Source organism: Cervus canadensis, chromosome 8, assembly GCF_019320065.1.
Source record: "Cervus canadensis isolate Bull #8, Minnesota chromosome 8, ASM1932006v1, whole genome shotgun sequence".
NCBI classification, from domain to species: Eukaryota; Metazoa; Chordata; class Mammalia; order Artiodactyla; family Cervidae; genus Cervus; species Cervus canadensis.
Window position 1 is genome coordinate 34,394,710 of NC_057393.1, and position 23,468 is coordinate 34,418,177.

Below are 23,468 nucleotides of genomic sequence, written 5' to 3' on the forward strand. Positions count from 1 at the left end.
TGGCCTAACACATGGTTTGCAGTAGCAACCTTTCAATAAGAAATGCTGATATTTTCTAGCAAGTGTGGCCAGAACAATTCTATTGGCCAGAAGTGTAGCTTTGGGCCCTGCACATACTCTCAGCCATTTCTGTGAGGCTGAATATATAAATATAGTTCAATTAAGTGAATGCACATGACACTTGCTTCATGCTCCATAAGGGTATGAGGAGGTCATTCCCACCCTGTCAAGTTAACAAGTATTCCCTGTTGAAAGAATCTGAAATAAACAACCCATATTTATGCAGTGAAAAATATTGTTCTCTGAGTTTTTCAGGAAATGATTTAAAACTATTCTTTGTGATTTCTTTTTTTTTTTTTTTTGACAAATTTTTTTATTTAATTAATTTATTTATTTATTTTTTCAGTGGGTTTTGTCATACATTGACATGAATCAGCAATAGATTTACACGTATTCCCCATCCCGATCCCCCCTCCCACCTCCCTCTCCACCCGATTCCTCTGGGTCTTCCCAGTGCACCAGGCCCGAGCACTTTGTCTCATGCATCCCACCTGGACTGGTGACCTGTTTCACCATAGATAATATACATGCTGTTCTTTTGCAACATCCCACCCTCACCTTCTCCCACAGAGTTCAAAAGTCTGTTCTGTACTTCTGTGTCTCTTTTTCTGTTTTGCATATAGGGTTATCGTTACCATCTTTGTAAATTCCATATATATGTGTTAGTATGCTGTAATGTTCTTTATCTTTCTGGCTTACTTCACTCTGTATAAGGGGCTCCAGTTTCATCCATCTCATTAGGACTGATTCAAATGAATTCTTTTTCACGGCTGAGTAATATTCCATGGTGTATATGTACCACAGCTTCCTTATCCATTCATCTGCTGATGGGCATCTAGGTTGCTTCCATGTCCTGGCTATTATAAACAGTGCTGCGATGAACATTGGGGTGCACGTGTCTCCTTCAGATCTGGTTTCCTCAGTGTGTATGCCCAGAAGTGGGATTGCTGGGTCATATGGCAGTTCTAATTCCAGTTTTTTAAGAAATCTCCACACTGTTCTCCATTGCGGCTGTACTAGTTTGCATTCCCACCAACAGTGTAAGAGGGTTCCCTTTTCTCCACACCCTCTCCAGCATTTATTGCTTGTAGACTTTTGGATAGCAGCCATCCTGACTGGCGTGTAATGGTACCTCATTGTGGTTTTGATTTGCATTTCTCTGATAATGAGTGATGTTGAGCATCTTTTCATGTGTTTGTTAGCCATCTGTATGTCTTCTTTGGAGAAATGTCTGTTTAGTTCTTTGGCCCATTTTTTGATTGGGTCATTTATTTTTCTGGAATTGAGCTTCAGGAGTTGCTTGTATATTTTTGATATTAATCCTTTGTCTGTTGTCCATTTGCTATTATTTTCTCCCAATCTGAGGGCTGTCTTTTCACCTTACTTATAGTTTCCTTTGTAGTGCAAAAGCTTTTAAGTTTCATTAGGTCCCATTTGTTTATTTTTGCTTTTATTTCCAATATTCTGGGAGGTGGTGGGTCATAGAGATCTTGCTGTGGTTTATGTCGGAGAGTGTTTTTGCCTATGTTCTCCTCTAGGAGTTTTATAGTTTCTGGTCTTACATTTAGATCTTTAATCCATTTTGAGTTTATTTTTGTGTATGGTGTTAGAAAGTGTTCTAGTTTCATTCTTTTACAAGTGGTTGACCAGTTTTCCAGCACCACTTGTTAAAGAGGTTGTCTTTTTTCCATTGTATATCCTTGCCTCCTTTGTCAAAGATAAGGTGTCCATAAGTTCATGGATTTATCTCTGGGCTTTCTATTCTGTTCCATTGATCTATATTTCTGTCTTTGTGCCAGTACCATACTGTCTTGATGACTGTGGCTTTGTAGTAGAGTCTGAAGTCAGGCAGGTTGATTCCTCCAGTTCCATTCTTCTTCTCAAGATTACTTTGGCTATTCGAGGTTTTTTGTATTTCCATACAAATTGTGAAATTCTTTGGTCTAGTTCTGTGAAAAATACCGTTGGTAGCTTGATAGGGATTGCATTGAATCTATAGATTGCTTTGGGTAGAATAGCCATTTTGACAATATTGATTCTTCCAATCCATGAACACGGTATGTTTCTCCATCTGTTTGTGTCCTCTTTGATTTCTTTCATCAGTGTTTTATAGTTTTCTATGTATAGGTCTTTTGTTTCTTTAGGTAGATATACTCCTAAGTATTTTATTCTTTTTGTTGCAATGGTGAATGGTATTGTTTCCTTAATTTCTCTTTCTGTTTTTTCATTGTTAGTATATAGGAATGCAAGGGATTTCTGTGTGTTAATTTTATATCCTGCAACTTTACTATATTCATTGATTAGCTCTAGTAATTTTCTGGTAGAGTCTTTAGGGTTTTCTATGTAGAGGATCATGTCATCTGCAAACAGCGAGAATTTCACTTCTTCTTTTCCTATCTGGATTCCTTTTACTTCTTTTTCTGCTCTGATTGCTGTGGCCAAAACTTCCAACACTATGTTGAATAGTAGTGGTGAGAGTGGGCATCCTTGTCTTGTTCCTGATTTCAGGGGAAATGCTTTCAATTTTTCACCATTGAGGGTGATACTTGCTGTGGGTTTGTCATATATAGCTTTCATTATGTTGAGGTATGTTTCTTCTATTCCTGCTTTCTGGAGAGTTTTAATCATGAATGGGTGTTGAATTTTGTCAAAGGCTTTCTCTGCATCTATTGAGATAATCATATGGTTTTTATCTTTCAATTTGTTAATGTGGTGTATTACATTGATTGATTTGCGGATATTAAAGAATCCTTGCATTCCTGGGATAAAGCCCACTTGGTCGTGGTGTATGATTTTTTTCATATGTTGTTGGATTCTGTTTGCTAGAATTTTGATAAGGATTTTTGCACGTATGTTCATCAGTGATATTGGCCTGTAGTTTTCTTTTTTTTTGTGGCATCTTTGTCTGGTTTTGGAATTAGGGTGATGGTGGCCTCATAGAATGAGTTTGGAAGTTTACCTTCTTCTGCAATTTTCTGGAAGAGTTTGAGTAAGATAGGTGTTAGCTCTTCTCTAAATTTTTGGTAGAATTCAGCTGTGAAGCCATCTGGTCCTGGGCTTTTGTTTGCTGGAAGATTTCTGATTACAGTTTTGATTTCCTTGCTTGTGATGGGTCTGTTAAGATCTTCTATTTCTTCCTGGTTCAGTTTTGGAAGGTTATACTTTTCTAAGAATTTGTCCATTTCATCCAAGTTGTCCATTTTATTGGCATAGAGCTGCTGGTAGTAGTCTCTTATGATCCTTTGTATTTCAGTGTTGTCTGTTGTGATCTCTCCATTTTCATTTCTAATTTTGTTAATTTGGTTCTTCTCTCTTTGCTCCTTAATGAATCTTGCTAATGGTTTGTCAATTTTGTTTATTTTTTCAAAAAACCAGCTTTTAGCTTTGTTGATTTTTGTTATGGTCTCTTTAGTTTCTTTTGCATTTATTTCTGCCCTAATTTTTAAGATTTCTTTCCTTCTGCTAACCCTGGGGTTCTTCATTACTTCCTTCCCTAATTGCTTTAGGTGTAGAGTTAGGTTATTTATTTGGCTTTTTTCTTCTTTCTTGATGTAAGCCTGTAATGCTATGAACCTTCCCCTTAGCACTGCTTTTACAGTGTCCCATAGGTTTTGGGTTGTTGTGTTTTCATTTTCATTCATTTCTATACATATTTTGATTTCTTTTTTTATTTCTTCTATGATTTGTTGGTTATTCAGAAGCGTGTTATTTAGCCTCCATATGTTTGAATTTTTAACAATTTTTTTCCTGTAATTGAGATCTAATCTTACTGCACTGTGGTCAGAAAAGATGACTGGAATGATTTCAATTTTTTTGAATTTTCCAAGACCAGATTTATGGCCCAGGATGTGATCTATTCTGGAGAAGGTTCCGTGTGCACTTGAGAAAAAGGTGAAGTTGATTGTTTTGGGGTGAAATGTCCTATAGATATCAATTAGGTCTAGCTGGTCCATTGTGTCATTTAAGGTTTGTGTTTCCTTGTTAGTTTTCTGTTTAGTTGATCTATCCATAGTTGTGAGTGGGGTATTAAAGTCTCCCACTATTATTGTGTTACTATTAATTTCCTCTTTCATACTCGTTAGCGTTTGCCGTACATATTGCGGTGCTCCTATGTTGGGTGCATATATATTTATAATTGTTATGTCTTCTTCTTTGATTGATCCTTTGATCATTATGTAGTGTCCTTCTTTGTCTCTTTTCACATCCTTTATTTGAAAGTCTATTTTATCTGATATGAGTATTGCGACTCCTGCTTTCTTTTGGTCTCCGTTTGCATGAAATATTTTTTTCCAGCCCTTCACTTTTAGTCTGTATGTGTCTCTTGCTTTGAGGTGGGTCTCTTGTAGACAGCATATCTAGAGGTCTTGTTTTTGTATCCATTCAGCCAATCTTTGTCTTTTGGTTGGGGCATTCAACCCATTTACATTTAGGGTAATTATTGATAGGTGTGGTCCCGTTGCCATTTACTTTGTTGTTTTGGGGTCACGTTTATACAACCTTTCTGCATTTCCTATCTAGAGAAGATCCTTTAGCATTTGTTGAAGAGCTGGTTTGGTGGTGCTGAATTCTCTCAGCTTTTGCTTGTCTGTAAAGCTTTTGCATTCTCCTTCATATCTGAATGAGATCCTTGCTGGATACAGTAATCTAGGTTGTAGGTTATTCTCTTTCATTACTTTCAGTATGTCCTGCCATTCCCTTCTGGCCTGGAGGGTTTCTATGGATAGATAAGCTGTTATCCTTATGGGAATCCCTTTGTGTGTTATTTGTTGTTTCTCCCTTGCTGCTTTTAATATTTGTTCTTTGTGTTTGATCTTTTTTAATTTGATTAATATATGTCTTGGGGTGTTTCGCCTTGGGTTTATCCTGTTTGGGACTCTCTGGGTTTCTTGGACTTGGGTGGCTATTTCCTTCCCCATTTTAGGGAAGTTTTCAGCTATTATCTCCTTGAGTATTTTCTCATGGCCTTTCTTTTTGTCTTCTTCTTCTGGGATTCCTATGATTCGAATGTTGGGGCGTTTCACATTGTCCCAGAGGTCCCTGAGGTTGTCCTCATTTCTTTTGATTCTTTTTTCTTTTTTCCTCTCTGATTCATTTATTTCCACCATTTTATCTTCTACCTCACTTATCCTATCTTCTGTCTCCGTTAGTCTACTCTTGGTTCCCTCCAGAGTGTTTTTGATCTCATTCTTTGCATTATTCATTTTTAATTGACTCTTTTTTATTTCTTCTAGGTCTTTATTGAACATTTCTTGCATCTTTTCAATCTTTGTCTCCAGGCTATTTATCTGTAACTCCACTTTGTTTTCAAGATTTTGGATCATTTTTATTATCATTATTCTAAATTCTTTTTCAGGTAGATTCCCTATCTCCTCCTCTTTTGTTTGACTTGGTGGGCATTTTTCATGTTCCTTTACCTGTTGGGTATTTCTCTGCCTTTTCATCTTGTTTAGATTGCTGTGTCTGGACTGGGCTTTCTGTATTCTGGTGTTCTGTGGTTCCTTTTTATTGTGGAGGTTTTACCCAGTGGGTGGGGTTAGACGATTGGCTTGTCAAGGTTTCCCGGTTAGGAAAGTTTGCATCGGTGTTCTGGTGTGTGGAACTTAATTTCTTCTCTCTGGAGAGCAATGGAGTGCTCAGTAATGAGTTTTGAGATGGGTCTATGTGTTTGGTCTGACTTTGGGCAGCCTGTATGTTGGCGTTTAGGGCTATGTTCCTGCATTGCTGGAGAATTTGCTTGGTATGTCTTGCTCTAAAACTTATTGGCTCTTGGGTGGTGGTTGGTTTCAGTGTAGGTATGGAGGCTTTTGGAACGGTCACTTATTACTTCAAGTTCCACGTAGTCAGGAGTTTTCTGGTGTTCTCCGGTTTTGGGCTTAAGTCTCCTGCCTCTGGATTTTAGTTTTATTCTTCCTGTAGTCTCAGGGCTTCTCCAACTATACAGCACTGATAATAAAACTTCTAGGTTAATGGCGAAAAGATTCTCCCCCGTTAGGGACACCCAGAGAGGTTTACAGAGTTACATGAAGAAGAGGAGAGGGAGGAGGGAGATAGTGATGAGCAGGAGGAGAAAAAGGGGGACTCAAGAGGAGAGAGACAGATCTATGCAGTTGTCTGTTCCCAGAGTGTTCTCTGTAGCCCAGACACCCACCAAGATTCACAGAATTGGACTGGGAAGAGAAGGGGAAAGGAAGAAATAGAGGTGTTCTGAGGTAGAAAACAGAGAGTCAAGATTGGGAGAGAATAATCAACACACTCCTGAATAAAAATGGGAACTGAATATTGGATTCTTAAATGTTCACAATTTATATCATATATTGAAAAACAAAAATTAAAAGTCTAGAGTAGAGATTAGACTCTTAAAAATACTATAATAAAAACAAAAACCAAAACACACACACAAAAAATTTTTAAAATATATATGAAGTTCAGTTTAAAAAATAGGGCTTCTCTTCTTTTTTTTTTTTTTGGTAAGGTTATAGTGTATTGAAAATGAAAATTAAGGAGTAGTAGAGGAGTACTAGAGGACTTTAAAAGAAATAAGAGAAAAAGAAAAATAGAAAATAGAAGAGCGTGCTCGCTTCGGCAGCACATATACTAAAATTGGAACGATACAGAGAAGATTAGCATGGCCCCTGCGCAAGGATGACACGCAAATTCGTGAAGCGTTCCATATTTTTTACAAAAATAAAAAGAAAAAAAAAAAAAAAAGAAAATAGAAGAGCAAAAGGAGAAAAAAAGGAAAAAAAAAAAAAGAATGTTCCCTAATTTAAAAAATTGTAAAAATCTATGAAAATGAAAGTTAAGGAGTAATGGGGGAGTAATAGGGAATTTTAAAGGAAAATAAAAGAGAAAAAAGAAAAAATTAAAAAAAATTTTTTTTTCTTATTTAAAAAAAAAAAAGGTAAAAATATATCTAGGAATTTCTCTGGAGCTGTTGCGGTCAGTGTGGGTTCGGCTCAGTTTCAGATATCTCCTCATTCCAGCTTACACTTCTCGATATCTACAGGCCTCTTCCGGTGTAACCGGTGTTTTCTACAGGGATTTTAATCTGTTGCACCGCTCTCTTCTGAAGCGGTTCCCTTTGTTTATTTGGCTTCTGTTTGCCGGTTTCTTCAGAGCCTCATTTCCGCCCTGACACAGGCGGGCGGAGGTGGACCCTTATTCAGGTAGCTAGTTCTGTCGCCCTGCTGGGAGGGGCTGGCGCTGCGGGGAGGGGCTGGCGCTGCTTTCTCCATCTGCGCTGATCAGGATCCCGGCTGCTCTATATGGAGCGCGCCGCGCGCTGCGCGCAGCTCCAGCCCTCAGGTGTTCCACAAAAGCACGGAACAAAAGGCTGCGTCCGCTCTAGTGCCTTCCCCGTCAGAGCGGTCCAGGCAGCCAGGAGCTTGACAGGCGCACTCTCCCCAGGTGCGGCGCGCCCACTACCTTCCACGGTCCCAATCTCGGTTTCCGCCGGCACCAGTCGGGTGCGTGCGCCTTCTGCCCTCTGCGTCCCCAGCCCCAGTCCCCGACCGCGCCAGTCGGGTCCCTGCGCCCTGTGTCTCGCCGTGACCTGCTCCCGCCTCTGGCGGGTCTGGGCTGGTCCACAGTCTGCGAGCTCTTCTCTGGACTTTCTCGGTCCCTTAGTTCTGTGAACGGCCGGCAGCGTGTTCGGCTGGTTAATTTTCTCTCTCTTCCCTGCTCTCCCACAGTTCAAGTTGGCAACTCACAAAAGCTCTCTCCGATTGTCCTCAGGGCACTCAGGCCCGGACCCTACCCCAAGCAATGTCGCCCGCTCCTCTCTGTGCTGCCCCCACTTGCTGGTGGCGGATGCGGGTGTCTGGGGTACTTTTCTGCTGAGAGTTGCTTTTAGGCACGTAATCTGTGGGTTTTATTTATTGTTTCCCTCCCAGTCAGGTTGCCCTCCTAGATTCAAACACTTCCCCCAGGCCCGCCAGTACGAGGGTTTCCTGGTGTCTGGAAACGTCCTCTAAAGACTCCCTTCCCGGGACGGATCTCCGTCCTTAGCTCTGTTGTCTCACTTTTTAATCTTTTATATTTTGTTCTATCTCCTTTCGAAGACAATGGGCTGCTTTTTGGGCACCTGATGACCTCAGCTAGTGATCAGAAGTTGTTTTGTGAAGTTTGCTCTGCATTCAGATATTCTTTTGATGAATTTGTAGGAGAGAAAGTGGTCTCCCCATTCTACTCCTCTGCCATCTTGGCTCCTCCCCTTCTTTGTGATTTCTGATGTGAAAACAAAGTTCAGGAGAAAGTATAATTAAATGACCTTTAAACCCACACTGTGTGCACAACCGTGGGTGTACATATGACAGTCAGCATGGCTACACAAAAGCTCCCTTGGCTTCCTCTTCTTCATACCCCTCCCTTCCAAAGGAGGGCTGCAATAATGATCCATATGAAAGATGTGGCCACTCCTGAAATATTTCCAAGGGTGTCACTGGAGAAGAGAACAGTGTGTTAAGGTGAGAGTTGCAGAGCATAGAATCCCCCACCATTGGTTTTTCTCAACTCCTCCACAAGGCATCAGGCTTCCTCTTGAACACAGTTCTCAATGCTCCTCTTACCTATCCTGAAATTCTGCAGGATCATGAGGGAGAAGTACTGGGTCTCTTTCCAATTGTTCCCATTGCTGAAAATGATTCCTACACCAGGAGAAGAAACAGAAACTAGTAGGGAAAGAGGAGTGAGCTGACAGCTGGCAGCCTTTCTGGTGGATCCAGCTCTGACGGAATGCTTCTCAAATCCCTCTTTTCCATCCTCCCAACCCCTCTTGCCTGGGGCTTCCCTGATAGCTCAGTTGGTAAAGAATCCACCTGCAATGCAGGAGACCAGGGTTCAATCCCTGGGTTGGGAAGATCTGCTGGAGAAGTGATTGGTTACTCACTCCAGTATTCTTGGGCTTCCTTTGTGCTCAGTTGGTAAAGAATCCACCTGCAATGAGGGGGATGGCAGTTCAGTTCCAGGGTTGGGAAGATCCGCTGGAGAAGTGATAGACTACCCACTCCAGAATTTTTGGGCTTCCTTTGTGGCTTAGCTGGTAAAAAATCCACCTGCAATGCAGAAGACCTGGGTTTGATCCCTGGGTTGGGAAGATCCCCTGGAGAAGGGAAAGGCTTCTTTCCCTTTTCATTGGAGTGAAAGTACCCACTCCAGTACTCTGGCCTGAAGAATTCCATGAACTCTATAGTCCATGGGGTCACAAAGAGTTGGACACAACTGAGCGACTTTCAGTTTCACCCATATTGCCAATGCAGAACACAGTTTCATCCTTATTGCCAAAGCAGAATATGTGCACATGCACACGTACCATGTCCTTTTCTAGTTTCTCATTCACTGTGAAACTGTGTCTTCCAGAAAACTCCTCTCCCAAATCAATCAGAGTTTCCTTCAGGGCTTCATATCCATGCAAGACCACCATGGGCTTCATGCCAAAATACACAGTGAACACAGGGCCACAGACTTTTGAGAGCTGGGAATGGAGATGCATGTAATAGCAAGAGAAGTCTATAGGTGATATTATACTGTGCCTGATGCAAAATGTATTATCATCCCACAATTATGCTTTTATTCTGCCACATACAGCATAAAATGTTCCTGAATTTAATACATAAATATGATGGCGATTGCTACAGCTTCCACTAATGCGTGAACTACAATGCCAGGCAAAGGCCCAAGTAACTGGTACACAGATTACAATTAATCCTCATATCAGCACCTTCAGCAGGTTTATTTGCTCCACTTATAAATAAGGAAACTGAGGTCAAGAAATCGCAATTAATTTCCAATCCTGATGGCTACTATACAAAGGATTCATATTTGGAACTCTTCTTGTTCAACTTTTGATTCTTGAGTAATATATCAATTATCAAAGCCTACCTTTAAACCAATAACCAGCTGACTGCTTCAGAGTTACATATAGAATTCTTCCCATGAGAATTCTGATTCCCTAGTCCACAGGGCTGCAAAGAGTTGGACATGCCTAAACTGACCTAGCATGCATGAATGCATGATGAATACTATGATTATATTTTGAAGTATGGTTGATTTATAATACTGTGCTGTAAAACTACAATAACTAGTCTCAAGAGTACTGCAAATTGATTCAATTATATATGTATATATGACATATATTATCTTTTCAAATTCTGTTTCATTATAGGCCATTACAAAATACTGAATATACTACAATTCTGTATTTTAAAAAATAAGTTCAAATAATTCTAATGCCTGGACTAGTTTGAAATCCACTTGCATCACTAACACAGAAAGAAAGGAAGCATCATAGAGGCAGTGTCAGGACATGCTGCATCCCATAGAACAACATCTTGCATCCTGCAGCATTCACAGGGTACAGATGGCAGCTTCCTCCAGAATCCAATGAATGCTGCTGCTGCCAGTTGGGCTCTAACTAATGACTTCTTTCACTGATGCATGCAGAGCTATTTCCTTAATACCGAGCACCATGTGATTCTTCAGAAAAGTTCTATTTTCACGGCTATCTGAACAAAACACACAGCTTATATAGTGCGCATCTTTCGTAAGGTAATTTTTTATCACCAACCATTTCATTTACCAATTACCTTCAGCCCCAAATCATAGCATATTGCTGTGAGATAAGAAGGGAAGCAACACTCACACTTCTGACACTTTATTATTTTGATTATGTCATACTAAAGGAGATAAGTCCTGGGTGTTCATTGGAAGGACTGCCACTGAAGCTGAAACTCCAATACTTTGGCCATCTCATGCAAAGAGTTGACTCATTGGAAAAGACCCTGATGCTGCGAGGGAATGGGGGCAGGAGGAGAAGGGGACGACAGAGAATGAGATGGCTGGATGGCATCACCAACTCAATGGGCATGAGTCTGAGTAAACTCGGGGAGTTTGTGATGGACAGGGAGGCCTGGCGTGCTGTGATTCATGGGGTTGCAAAGAGTCGGACACGACTGAGCGACTGAACTGAACTGAACTGAACTGATCATACAAAAAGCTAAGTGTTCGTCTACTCAAAAAGCACATCGCTTCTCTATTTATGACAGTGACAGAGTTAAAAAGCAAGAGAAATATCAAAGTTTATAGAACTAATGTGACTTATGTTAACAGTGTGCTCATAGAAATATTTATTATTTTTTAGTTGAGCTTAATTTACTTACTGTTTGCAAGCGACTGGTGGTGGTGGTTTAGTCACTAAGTTGTGTCTGACTCTTGCGACACCATGGACTATAGCCTGCCAGGCTCCTGTGTCCATGGGATTCTCCAAGCAAGAATACTAAAGTGGGTTGCCATTTCCTTCTCCAGGGGATTTTCCTGACCCAGGGATCGAACCTGCCTCTCCTGCATTGGCAGGCAGATTCTTCTTCCCTTTTTTTTTTTCCAGTTTTATTTATTTATTTATTTATTTAACTTTACAATATTGTATTGGTTTTGCCATACATTGACTTGAATCCGCCATGGATGTACCTGTGTTCCCCATCCTGACCCCCCTCCCACCTCCCTCCCCTTCCCATCCCTCTGGGTCATCCCAATGCACCCACCCCAAGCACCCTGTATCATGCATCGAACCTGGACTGGTGATTCATTTCACATATGATACTTTACATGTTTCAATGCCATTCTCCCATATCATCCTGGCCTCACCCTTTCCCACAGAGTCCAAAAGACTATTCTATACATTTGTGTCTCTTTTGCTGTCTCATATACAGGGTTATCATTACCATCTTTCTAAATTCCATGTATATGTGTTAGTACACTGTATTGGTGTTTTTCTTTCTGGCTTACTTCACTCTGTATAATAGGCTCCAGTTTCATCCACCTCATTAGAACTGATTCAAATGTATTCTTTTTAATGGTTGAGTAATTTTCCATTGTGTATATGTACCACCACTTTCTTATCCATTTGTCTGCCGATGGACATCTAGGTTGCTTCCATGTCCTGGCTATTATAAACAGTGCTGTGATGAACATTGGGGTGCACGTGTCTCTTTCAATTCTGGTTTCCTCAGTGTGTATGCCCAGCAATGGTATTGCTGGGTCATATAGCAGTTCTATTTCCAGGTTTTTAAGGAATCTCCACACTGTTCTCCATAGTGGCTCTACTAGTTTGCATTCCCACCAACAGTGTAAGAGGGTTCCCTTTTCTCCACACCCTCTCCAGCATTTATTGCTTGTAGACTTTTGGATAGCAGCCATCCTGACTGGCATGAAATGCTACCTCATTGTGGTTTTGATTTGCATTTCTCTGATAATGAGTGATGTTGAGCATCTTTTCATGTGTTTGTTAGCCATCTGTATGTCTTCTTGGAGAAATGTCTGTTTAGTTCTTTGGCCCATCTTTTGATTGGGTCTTTTATTTTTCTGGAATTGAGCTGCAGGAGTTGCTTGTATGTTTTTGAGATTAATTATTTGTCCATTGCTTCATTTGCTATTATTTTCTCCCATTCTGAAGGCTGTCTTTTCACCTTGTTTATAGTTTCCTTTGTTGTGCAGAAGCTTTTGATTTTAATTAGGTCCCATTTGTTTATTTTTGCTTTTATTTCCAATATTCTGGGAGGTGGGTCATAGAGGATCCTGCTGTGGTTTATGTTGGAGAGCATTTTGCCTATGTTTTCCTAGGAGTTTTATAGTTTCTGGTCTTACATTTAGGTCTTTAATCCATTTTGAGTTTATTTTTGTGTATGGTGTTAGAAAGTGTTCTAGTTTCATTCTTTTACAAGTGGTTGACCAGTTTTCCCAGCACCATTTGTTAAAGAGATTGTCTTTTCTCCATTGTATATTCTTGCCTCCTCTGTCAAAGATAAGGTGTCCATAGGTGTGTGGATTTATCTCTGGGCTTTCTATTTTGTTCCATTGATCTATATTTCTGTCTTTGTTCCAGTACCACACTGTCTTGATGACTGTGGCTTTGTAGTAGAGCCTGAAGTCAAGCAGGTTGATTCCTCCTGTTCCATTCTTCTATCTCAAGATTGCTTTGGCTATTCAAAGTTTTTTGTATTTCCATACAAATTGTGAAATTATTTGTTCTAGTTCTGTGAAGAATACCATTGGTAGCTTGATAGGGATTGCATTGAATCTATAGATTGCCCTGGGTAGTATACTCATTTTCACTATATTGATTCTTCCAATCCATGAACATGGTATATTTCTCCATCTGTTTGTGTCCTCTTTGATTTCTTTCACCAGTGTTTTATGGTTTTCTATATATAGGTCTTTTGTTTCTTTAGGTAGATATATTCCTAAGTATTTCATTCTTTCTTTCTTTTTTTTTTTTTCTTTTCTTTGCAATGGTGAATGGAATTGTTTCCTTAATTTCTCTTTCTGTTTTCTCATTGTTAGTGTATAGGAATGAAGGGGTTTCAGCAGGTGGATTCTTTACCACTGAGCTACCACAGAAACCCAACGTTACAGTTATTGTTCAGTCGCTAAGTCATGTCTGACTCTTTTCAACTCCATGGACTATAGCACACCAGGACTTCCTGTCCTCCACTATCTCTAGGAGTTTGCTCAAGTACATGTCCATTAAGTCGGTAATGCTTTCTAAACATCTCACCCTCTTCTGTCCTCTTCTTTCCCCATCAAAATGATGACATATTTAAGGAAATCAAAATGGAGTAACTGTGGGCAGTCATTGTGGATGTGATTTCAGACATGTTCCTGCATCACTAACTACTTCAATTCTGAACTGTGTCAAACTCAAGTACTCCACCAGCCATTTGCAAAATGATATAGACTAGTGGCTGTTAACTGCAAGTTTGTAGTTTCAAAACTGCCTGCCTCACAACTATTCGATCATTTCAAACACAACCAATCCTTGCTTAACAAGAATCTTTACATCTTGCCATCTCCAATCCTAATTTTTTTTTTCTGGCTTAAAATAACACTAATTTATTATATTACAATTCTAGAGGTCACAAGTCTGAAAATTAAGGTGTTGACTGGGCTGCATTCCTCCTGGAGGCTCTTGAGAGAATCCATCTCCTTGTCTTTTCCAGTCTTCAGAGGCCACCTGCATTCCTTAGCTCACACTGCCTCCTCCATCGCCAGGGCCAGCAGCACAGCATCTTCATGGCTCTTTGATCCCCTTGATCTCTTTGATCTCCTTCAGGGACTCTTCTGATTCCACTGGGTGTGCCAGGTAATCCAAGGTTAATTTTCTAGTCTCAAAATACTTACTCTTTAAAATTCTTAAATTTTTGTACAATTTTTAAAGGTTACTTTCCCTCAACAGTTATTACAAAATATCCAATCCTAATTCTTGACACAGTTTGCCATTTTTGCTTTTATAAACTTTCACATTTTGTAGGCTGGAAGAATACAGTTTAAGCGCTTTTTGGATCTGTGTGTCCTGGGCAGCAGTCCTAACAAATCCCAAATAAACACTTCGTGATTTCAACCAGATCTCCATTCTGGGATTTCATAGTCAACAGTAATAAAAGTTAAACCTCTTAACCAACCAAAGACATATAAAGCAACTATATAAGTAAATGTACATGACTTTTACCTTGAAATCTCAAGTCTAAATTTGTATAATTTTTTTAGATTTCACATATAAGTGCTATCATATAGTATTTTTGTCTAACTTATTTCAGTAAGCATAATATTCTTTAGGAACATTCACCTTCCTGTAATTGGCAGAATTTCATTCTTTTTATGGCTGAGTAATATTCCATTGTATGTTTATACTACATCTTCTTTATCCGTCTGTCTGTTGATAGATCCTGGGTTGTTTCTATGACTTGACTTATAAGTAGCACTTCTATGAACACTGGGCTGCACGTATCTCTTTGAATTACTGTTTTCATTTTCCTTGGCTATATCCCTAGGGGTGGAATTGCTGGATCATATGGTACTTCTATTATTAGTTTTTAAGCACACTCCTGTTTTCCAAAGTGTATGCACCACTTTATGTTCCCAACAACAGTGCACAAGAGTTCTCTTTTCTCTTCACCCTCTCCAACATTTGTTATTTGTGGTGTTTTTGATGATAGCCATTTTGACAGGTGTGAGGTGACTTCTCATTGTCACTCTGATTTGCATTTTTCTTATGATTAGCAATGTTGAACATCTTTTCATGTGCCTGGTAGCCATCAGTGTGTCTTTCTTAAAAAAGTCTATTCATATCTTCTACCATTTTTAATAGAATTGCTTGTTTGATATTGAGTTGTATGAGTTGTTTATGTATTTTAGATATTAACCCCTATTGGTCATATTATTTGCAAATATTTTCTCTAATTCTGAAGGTTGTCTTTTTGCTGATGACATCCTTTGCTGTATGAAGTTTTTGTGTTTAATTAAGTTCCATTTGTTTATTTTTGCTTTTATTTCTCTTGCCTTAAGAGACCAATCCAAAAAAAAATATTGCTATAATTTATGTCAAAGAGTGTTCTATGTTTTCTTCTTTGAGTTTCATGGTTTCTGGTCTTACATTTAGGTCTTTCATCAATATTAAAGTTCCTTTTGTGTATGGTGTAGGTAAATATTCTAATTTCATTATTTAACATGTAGCGCCTTGTTTTCCCAGTACCACTTATGGAAGATACTGTCTTTTCACTATTGTATATACTTGCCTCCTTTGTCATAGATTAATTGACCACATGTGCCTGAGTTTATTTCTGAGCTCCCTGTTCTTTTCCATTGCTCTGTCTGTGCTTACACCATACCATGCTATTTTGATTACTGTAGGCTTGTAGTATAATTTGAAGTCTGGGAGCATCATTCTTTTTTCTCAAGAGTGCTTTGGCAATTCATGGGCTTTTGTAGTTCTACATGAAGCTTAAAATTGTTTTTTACAGTGCTGTGGAAAATGTCAAGGATATTTTGATAGGGATTACATTAAATACATAGATTGCTTTGGGTAGTATAAATATTTTCACAACATTTTTTGCCAGTCCAGTAGTTTCATTGTATAGTTTGAGATCAGAAAGTACAATGCCTCTGGACTTGTTCTTCTTTCTCAGCATTGCTTTGACTTTTCAGGGTCTTTTTGGTTACATACAAATTTTAGCATGGCTTCTCTATTTCTGCTGTTCATAATACTCCATTATGCTTTCAATATCCATGGCATCAAAGAGATGGCCCCTCTTTTAACTACAACTTGTGAAATTTGTGTTCTCTCTCATTTTGGAGAGAGACTGGCTATAGGTGATTTCTTATACACAATCTCATTGATTTCTGTTCTGATTTTTAATTGTAGTTTTCTATGTCTGACTTTTAATTGCTCACTATCACTGATCTCAATATTCCCTACAGGATGAAGCTGCTCTTGAAAACAATTTCTCTCACTTTTAAAACCAAATCTCAAATAACTACATAAGAAGCATTCAAGGGAGGTTTTATGCTCTCATTCCCTCTGTCCTCCTCTGTGCATATCACTATAACAACCAGTATGACATCTTTGTCTTTTTTTTCCTTTCTTACTTGCAATATGCACAAAAGAAGAAAAGACTGAGAAGTGGCTCATCAGATTCTGCTTTTTATTAGAAACAAGCACTGAAGAAATAGGTCTCATTGGCACACACTAATCATGCATTACTTTGTACTGAGTACATGGTACTAGGTACACACTACTACTTAATATTAGATATCTATTAGCATATGTGATGGCCAATAAAAATACTACAGGATATGGAGAATAGCAGATATATTTCTGTAGTGAAATTGAACAGAGAATGAGAAGAGGTCAGAGATGTGTTCTCAGGAAAGATTAACATGACACTGGTGAATGATGCCCCCAATGAAAGGGAGTTAAAGACAATGCCATGGATGAAGCTGTATGATCTAGCATTCTTCACACGGGAATGAAGCAGAGCTGGTAAGGAGGCGGTACATTAGCTATCCCAGTAACAGCTGGGGTGGTGTCGATGTCTTTTGAGTCAACCACAGATTTCAGGGTAAATTTTTGTAAAATTGTGGTCAGGAATAAAAACAGCTCCATGCGGGCCAGGCCCTCTCCCACACAAATCCGTTTTCCTGAAAATAACATAGATAGTACATACTCCTTGAACGCTGTGTTTCTGGCTGCCAGAAACAGACTATCCAGTAACTTTTTGATGAATGTTTGAATGGATGGATGGAAGGCAAATGGCTAGATAGACAGATGGACAAAGGGTAGACACTAATGCTATCCATCTAACATCTAATCTTAACAGGTATCCTTCTCTCAGGAGATATTTATCGAGTTATCAGCACTATACCACATACTTCATTAAGTGTATTATAACTCCATTTTGACATTTTCAAGGTTACATCAATTTTTTTTTCTAGAAATACTCATACATTGGTTGTATTTTGTTCCTACTGTGATGGTCCAGTGTCTTTCTTTCCATTCTTAACATCCTTTATTCTCCGCTGGAAGTATATCAAGTCTACATCAACCTTGAAGTTTTTAAGTTTTATAACACAGAGTAACTTTTGTCTAAGATGCACTTCTCTTGTATTTTCAGAACGTAGCTTAAATTTTATTTCTGAATTAGAAATAACTGGGTCACCTCTCCAAAGCTCTAGTAATCTACTCCAAAAATGAGGATGTCTCATAGGGAGAGAAAGTGCATGGGCATTGGGACTGCTGTCTCTCATCATGGAAAATGAACATTTTGACCAGGCCCAGAGTGGGCACTATGGAAGTTCCAAAGGATGCCCAAAGGCACCTTGTCCACTGAAAGTGAAAGTCACTCAGTAGTGTCTGACTTTTTGCAACCCCATGGACTGTCCATGGAATTCTCTAGGCCAGAACACTGGAATAGGTAGCCTTTCCCTTCTCCAGGGTATCTTCCCAAACCAGGGATTGAACCCTAGTCTCCTACATTGCAGGTGGATTATTAACCCACTGAGCCACAAGGGAAACTTGTCCACTGGAGCAATGAAAAAACTAAATTTGTGTTACCTGCTGAGAAAGCCATGAAATAGTCGCTCTTCCTAAAGTTGCCATTCTCATCCAGGAAGTGGCCAGGGTCAAATACCTCTGGGTTGGGAAATTCTTTGTCATCGTGTAGCACAGAAGTCAGTGATGTTAATATATCTGTGCCCTGGAAAGAACAGATGAAGATAAACTAAACTACAAAGAAGTCACAGAGCTAGAAGAACTGCTGAAAATCATTTAGTCCAATCTTAGGATCAATAGATGATTAATTTTGGCTCAAAAGAAGGTCAGTGCCATTTTGAGTCAGACAGAACAGTAATAAACAAGGATAAGTTTAAGACTAGTGGCGGTGATACTGCCAAAATGAACACTGGCAGCATCTGAATACTCAGTACATGGGTCCTAGAACTTATGAATCCATTCTGCTAATCACCACATTAAGGACATGGTATCTGCCCCCACCAGCTGCTTTATCATTTCAATTTTTACTCATCTCATATGTGGATTATGGCTTAATATGGAAGTCTCTATTGTGCTTGAAATATCTCAAATTATCTGTTTGTGTGGCTTTTGTAAACAGGCATTTGATCTAATACAAAATAACCTCTTCTACAATAACAATGTAACAAATATTATTGTTTACCATTGACATGCAGATTGTTTGTCTTTATTTAAAAATATAGGGCAGACTTCATCACAGATTAATCCTAGATTTGAAACACAGAAAGGACTGTAAAATTTGCAAAATCACTTCACAGCAATTCAGCTTAGGATCATTAGTTTAAGCAAGTTTTATCTATTAAAGCTAAAACTGTTGGGTAAATGATTAAAAAGCAAGATACATACCAATAAAGTACCAGGCAATCTTTTATTAATTAAATGTGAAAAAAAGGACCTGTGTCATGGAGTAATCTGGCAGATACCACTTTATCATATGAACAATACTGCATAACCAATAATGGGATAACTCACATATGTGCCTTCACCTCCCCAATGAATTTCAGCAGGAAACACAAAGCACCCATATAGTTGAAATCATAACTGGAATCTATGTCCAGAAAACAATCACACAAAACCAGCCTGAGGAATATTTCACATGACTACTAAATTGTACTCTTCACAGAGTTAAAATGTACTGAAAGAAAACAAAGAGGGCAAACAAAACTGGTAACAGGAGAGAACAGGGAGAACAAGGAAAAGATATCCAAATTATAATCTTGCTTCCAGGCTGGACACTGATTTTCAAAGACAAAAAGCCATAAGGCTTACTCCAGAAAAACTAGGAAAATTTCAATATAGGCTGTACACTAGATAATATTATTCTGTCAATGATAACTCTTGAGTATAATCACTGTTATTGCTCTGTATATAAAAATCGCTATTTTGAGCTATACATACTGAAATAGAGAAGTGCAGATAGTAGATGGATAGATTGATAAATGAATATTTGTGGAAAAAATTTTTACATATTGAGGTATGGAGAAGTCTTTCTAGCTTATAAATGATTTAGATTGAATTTTATGCTAACTAGAACCGCCTGTTTGTGGCCTATCAAACATACACACTAATTATTAAGAAAATGTATATTGAACAGAAATAAAGAATGTCCATGTTAAAAATAAAGATTAAATGCCTCCTTTCTGGGATGCCAATGTTGAAACTCTTGCAACGAGAAGACTCCTCTCTTAGGTGCCAAGGCCATACCAACTCACTATACATATGTTGATAATGGTTTTTTTGCAAACTTGTAAGAATGTATTTCTGGCTTCGTGATGTTCTTTGCTCTGACAAGGTATACAACTGTGTGGATAAACCATACCTCTCCAGAGCAGTTCCTCAGAGTTATCTGAGAGGTTGTCTTCTGGGCTATAGTCCTCAGTTTGGCTCAAATAAAGCTCTTTTCTATTCCTCTTACAGATTGTTTATTGATTATTTGATTATTTCTCAACACTGCAAAAGCAGGTAAATATACAAATTCATATATAACATACATATGAACATGTTTTTAATGTTTTATGTTTAAAAAATAATTAATGCAAACTTGGGGAAATCTTCCATCCCCTACAGTTGCTGCTGCTGCTAAGTCGCATCAGTCCTGTCTGACTTCGTGTGACCCCATAGGCGGCAGCCCACCAGGCTCCCCCGTCTCTGGGATTCTTCAGGCAAGAACACTGGAGTGGGTTGCCATTTCCTTCTCCAATGCATGAAAGTGAAAAGTGAAAGTAAAGTCGCTCAGTCATGTCCGACTCTTAGCAACCCCATGGACTGCAGCCTACCAGGCTTCTCCGTTCATGGGATTCTCCAGGCAAGAGTACTGGAGCGGGGTGCCATTGCCTTCTCTGTCCATCCCCTAAGGTTATCATATAAAAGGTCTACAACTCTTTATTATTCTCTTGTTTGGGTTTATATAAGAAATAAATAAAACATTTAAGATAACAAAAAAGGTACAAAAGCCAATACTTTAAGCAAACGCTGCTCAAACAAATGCACATTTCATAGAGAAATAAAAGAAGCATAGTCATTATTCATCATCATAAGTAAAACTTACCTGCATGAACCATCATCTAAATGTAAGCACTAAAATTATGAAGTTTATAAGGGTAAATCTTTCAGACCCTGTGCTGGAAAATGTTCTTTAGATAAACAAACAAACAAAACAATCCCACACATCAATCTTACAGCATTGCAAAATGTTCTTTTAGACAGTCTTACATACTAACAAATATCCACCTATGTGCAAATATAGCCTTAGTACAAACAATGACCTAAGTATTTTAAATGGAAAATAATCAAGGAAGACACTTTGTGACACATGGGAATTATATGCAATCTAAATTTCTGCTTCCAAAAAGACAGGGATATAGCCATTCTTGTTTGTTTAATATGTCGTTAACTGCTTCCATGCTATGACAGCAGAAGTGTACAAAAGGATACAAAGGGCATCAGACACTTCAAAGCTTCAAATTCTGAAATACTTACACTCTGAAGTATTACTTAAATACTGTAATACTTCTGTCTTAGAGCATTCTCCCAGTTAGCCCAGTGGTTCCAGCCTTGGATTAAAACTAATCACTTATATGATTGGTAAAAAGGTATAACAGAATCAGCCTCCTAATAATCTTATTGGAAGAGACCCTGATGCTGGGAAAGATTGAAGGCAAAAGCAGAAGAGGGCAGCAGAGGATGAGATGGTTAGACAGCACCACCAACTTAATGGACATGAAATTAAGGAAACTGGAAGACAATGGAGGACAGCAGAGCTTGCTGTACTACAGTCCATGGGGTCACAAAGAGTTGGACATGACTTAGTGACTAAACAAGAATAAAACTCAATATTTATGTTTCTACACTGGGAGAGCTATGCAGAAGGGGATGGTCATCCCCAATATATGCTTGGTAATAGATGTATGACAATATAATGGTTATTTCCTAATACAGTGGATGTGAGAGATGGGCCACTCCATTCTAATACAGTGTTTCCCACATACTTAGAAATAAGAGTAGAAACAAGCTTGATCAATTATTACCTTAGACCCCAGTGTCACAAAAGAAAAGTCTTCTCTCAGTTAGGACTTGAAGTCCTAACCCTTGTATCAAAACTGCAATCACTGAGACAAGTCTCATAATCTAGTAAAATCAGCAATTCTGTCTTCTCCAAGGGCTGGCACTAGTACTTGTGCCTTAAGAATCTCATTGCTTTCTTTCCCCAGCAAAATATAAATTTTAGTTATATTATTTTGTAATTTTAATAATATGTCTTGGCTTCAAGTGGATAAGAGAAGTTTTCAGCACACAAATTAGAAAGTCTGAATATATACAGATATTCTGTGTTAGAGAGCATGAGAAATCTACTAAGACAAAAATCTGTCGCAATATTCCAAAGTTTGGAGAACCTCAAAGAGGAAAGCTGACACCTAAAGTTAATATTAGTCTCTGTCAATGTTCAAATTTTACTCAAAATACTCAAAATGGGAGAAGTTACATCATTCCATCTGCCAAAGAGGAGAGGGATGGACCCTTTCTGGAATAAAATAAATAACATCTGAACTCTGCATTTTTTCATTTATAAAAATTGGTATTTAACCAAATGTAACTAGACATTTCAAAGACACACTAAGTGGCCAAAGGTAGAAGTGAGGAAAACAATAAATATACACCCACACTATGAAACATTTCTCACCTAATTTTATCATGCCAGCATGACCTTTAAAACAGAAATCCAATGAAAAAATGTTGAGGAAGAAAAGATGTAAACCAAAAATCTCTTATACCATAATCAGTAAAGTCCTGAACAGAATGTAGCAAATGAAATCCAACTGAGTATATATACTTATAATATGCATATTCAGTGGGAAAAGTGAGGTCAATGTATTCAACCATACCAATAAGTACAGACATCAACATGAAAAAATTATATACATGTTCACGACTAAAAATAGCATTAAAAATGAGAACATATTTTCTACTCTGATTCTTTAAAACGTATGTAGCAAAATGTACATAAAATATCATTATCAATAGTGAAATGTTAACCACCATTCTACTGAGATCAGAAATGAAAACAAGACTAAAAGAAAGTTATCAGCCCAGACAGCATGACAATGTATAGAGAAATTGCGATTAATTCTACAGGGAAATTTTAAACACTGATTTTAAATTTGGCAAGATTGCTTCATATAAAGTTATTAAAATGATAAAATAAAGTATATTTTCAATCCAGATAATAGAATGGAAAAGGCATTTTAAAACAACAATAAGCACCTAAGGGAAAAAAAGAAAAGATACGTAAGCCATTGTACAGAAAAAAAATTACTGAGAAAACTAAAGAAAGCCTTTCAAAACTGGACCATATATCATATTAATTAATGCAATGATTCAACATGCCGTGATGTTATATCTTTCCAAATTGACCTCATATCACCCTGACAAAAATCCCTGCAGTGTTTTGGTAAATTGACAAATTGATACCAACATTCATTTGGAAATGTAAACAGTTAACTTTCGTCAAACCAAATAAAAGAAATAGAAAATTTGGAAGTCTTACACTGCTAGCTGTTATAAATCTGTTATAAAGCTTTACAGACTAAACTGGAAAAAACACACAATTCATCAAGCCTGCACACAAATGATTACTTATACTTCTTTCATCTTGCTTTCATAGAGGATGGCACACAAACTGTCTAAAATGGGAACTTCAGTACCACTGAGGTCAGTATAAGAGAAACCAATGTTACCTTGGGGATGAGGTAGTTTCTGAATTTAACATCACAGTTCACAGCATGAGGTACGCTCGTGGGAGCCAGGTCAATGTATCTCTGGATCTCATGCACCACAGCATCCATGTAGGGCATGCGGGTCCTGTCCTGCATGCAGGGGCTCCGGTGTCTGCCAATCACATGGTCAATCTCTTCCTGGATCTTAGCTGATAAGAGATAAGTAAGACTGAAGAAGGAAAAATTGCACACCACATTTGCACAGCAATTCAGGGATACATGATGCTTCATGAAGGTATCCCAACAACATTATACACTTAAGTTATATGCTCAGAAAT

The 23,468-nt window shown here is 38.4% G+C and overlaps 1 protein-coding gene and 1 non-coding gene across 4 annotated transcripts in view; one reads left to right on the forward strand and one right to left on the reverse strand.

The window, feature by feature from the left end:
- Positions 1–6,630: 6,630 nt before the first annotated feature.
- LOC122446963 lies at positions 6,631–6,737 on the forward strand. Its single transcript, XR_006271093.1, has one exon. It is a non-coding gene; the product is annotated as a U6 spliceosomal RNA (small nuclear RNA).
- Positions 6,738–8,204: 1,467 nt separating this feature from the next.
- The window catches only part of LOC122446106 (cytochrome P450 2C19-like), a 46,680-nt gene continuing 31,416 nt past the window's right edge, over positions 8,205–23,468 (reverse strand). The window contains exons 7-10 of one of the 3 annotated variants that reach the window (XM_043475930.1): positions 23,152–23,339; positions 17,942–18,083; positions 8,628–8,705; positions 8,205–8,500 (exon numbers count right to left, since the gene is read on the reverse strand). In XM_043475930.1, the coding sequence (XP_043331865.1) occupies positions 8,385–8,500; positions 8,628–8,705; positions 17,942–18,083; positions 23,152–23,339 (524 nt within the window). In that variant the 3' untranslated portion in view covers positions 8,205–8,384. Of the gene's footprint in view, positions 8,501–8,627; positions 8,706–16,515; positions 17,029–17,941; positions 18,084–23,151; positions 23,340–23,468 lie in introns of those variants that run through there. The other 2 variants (XM_043475928.1, XM_043475929.1) reach the window with 2 other exon arrangements.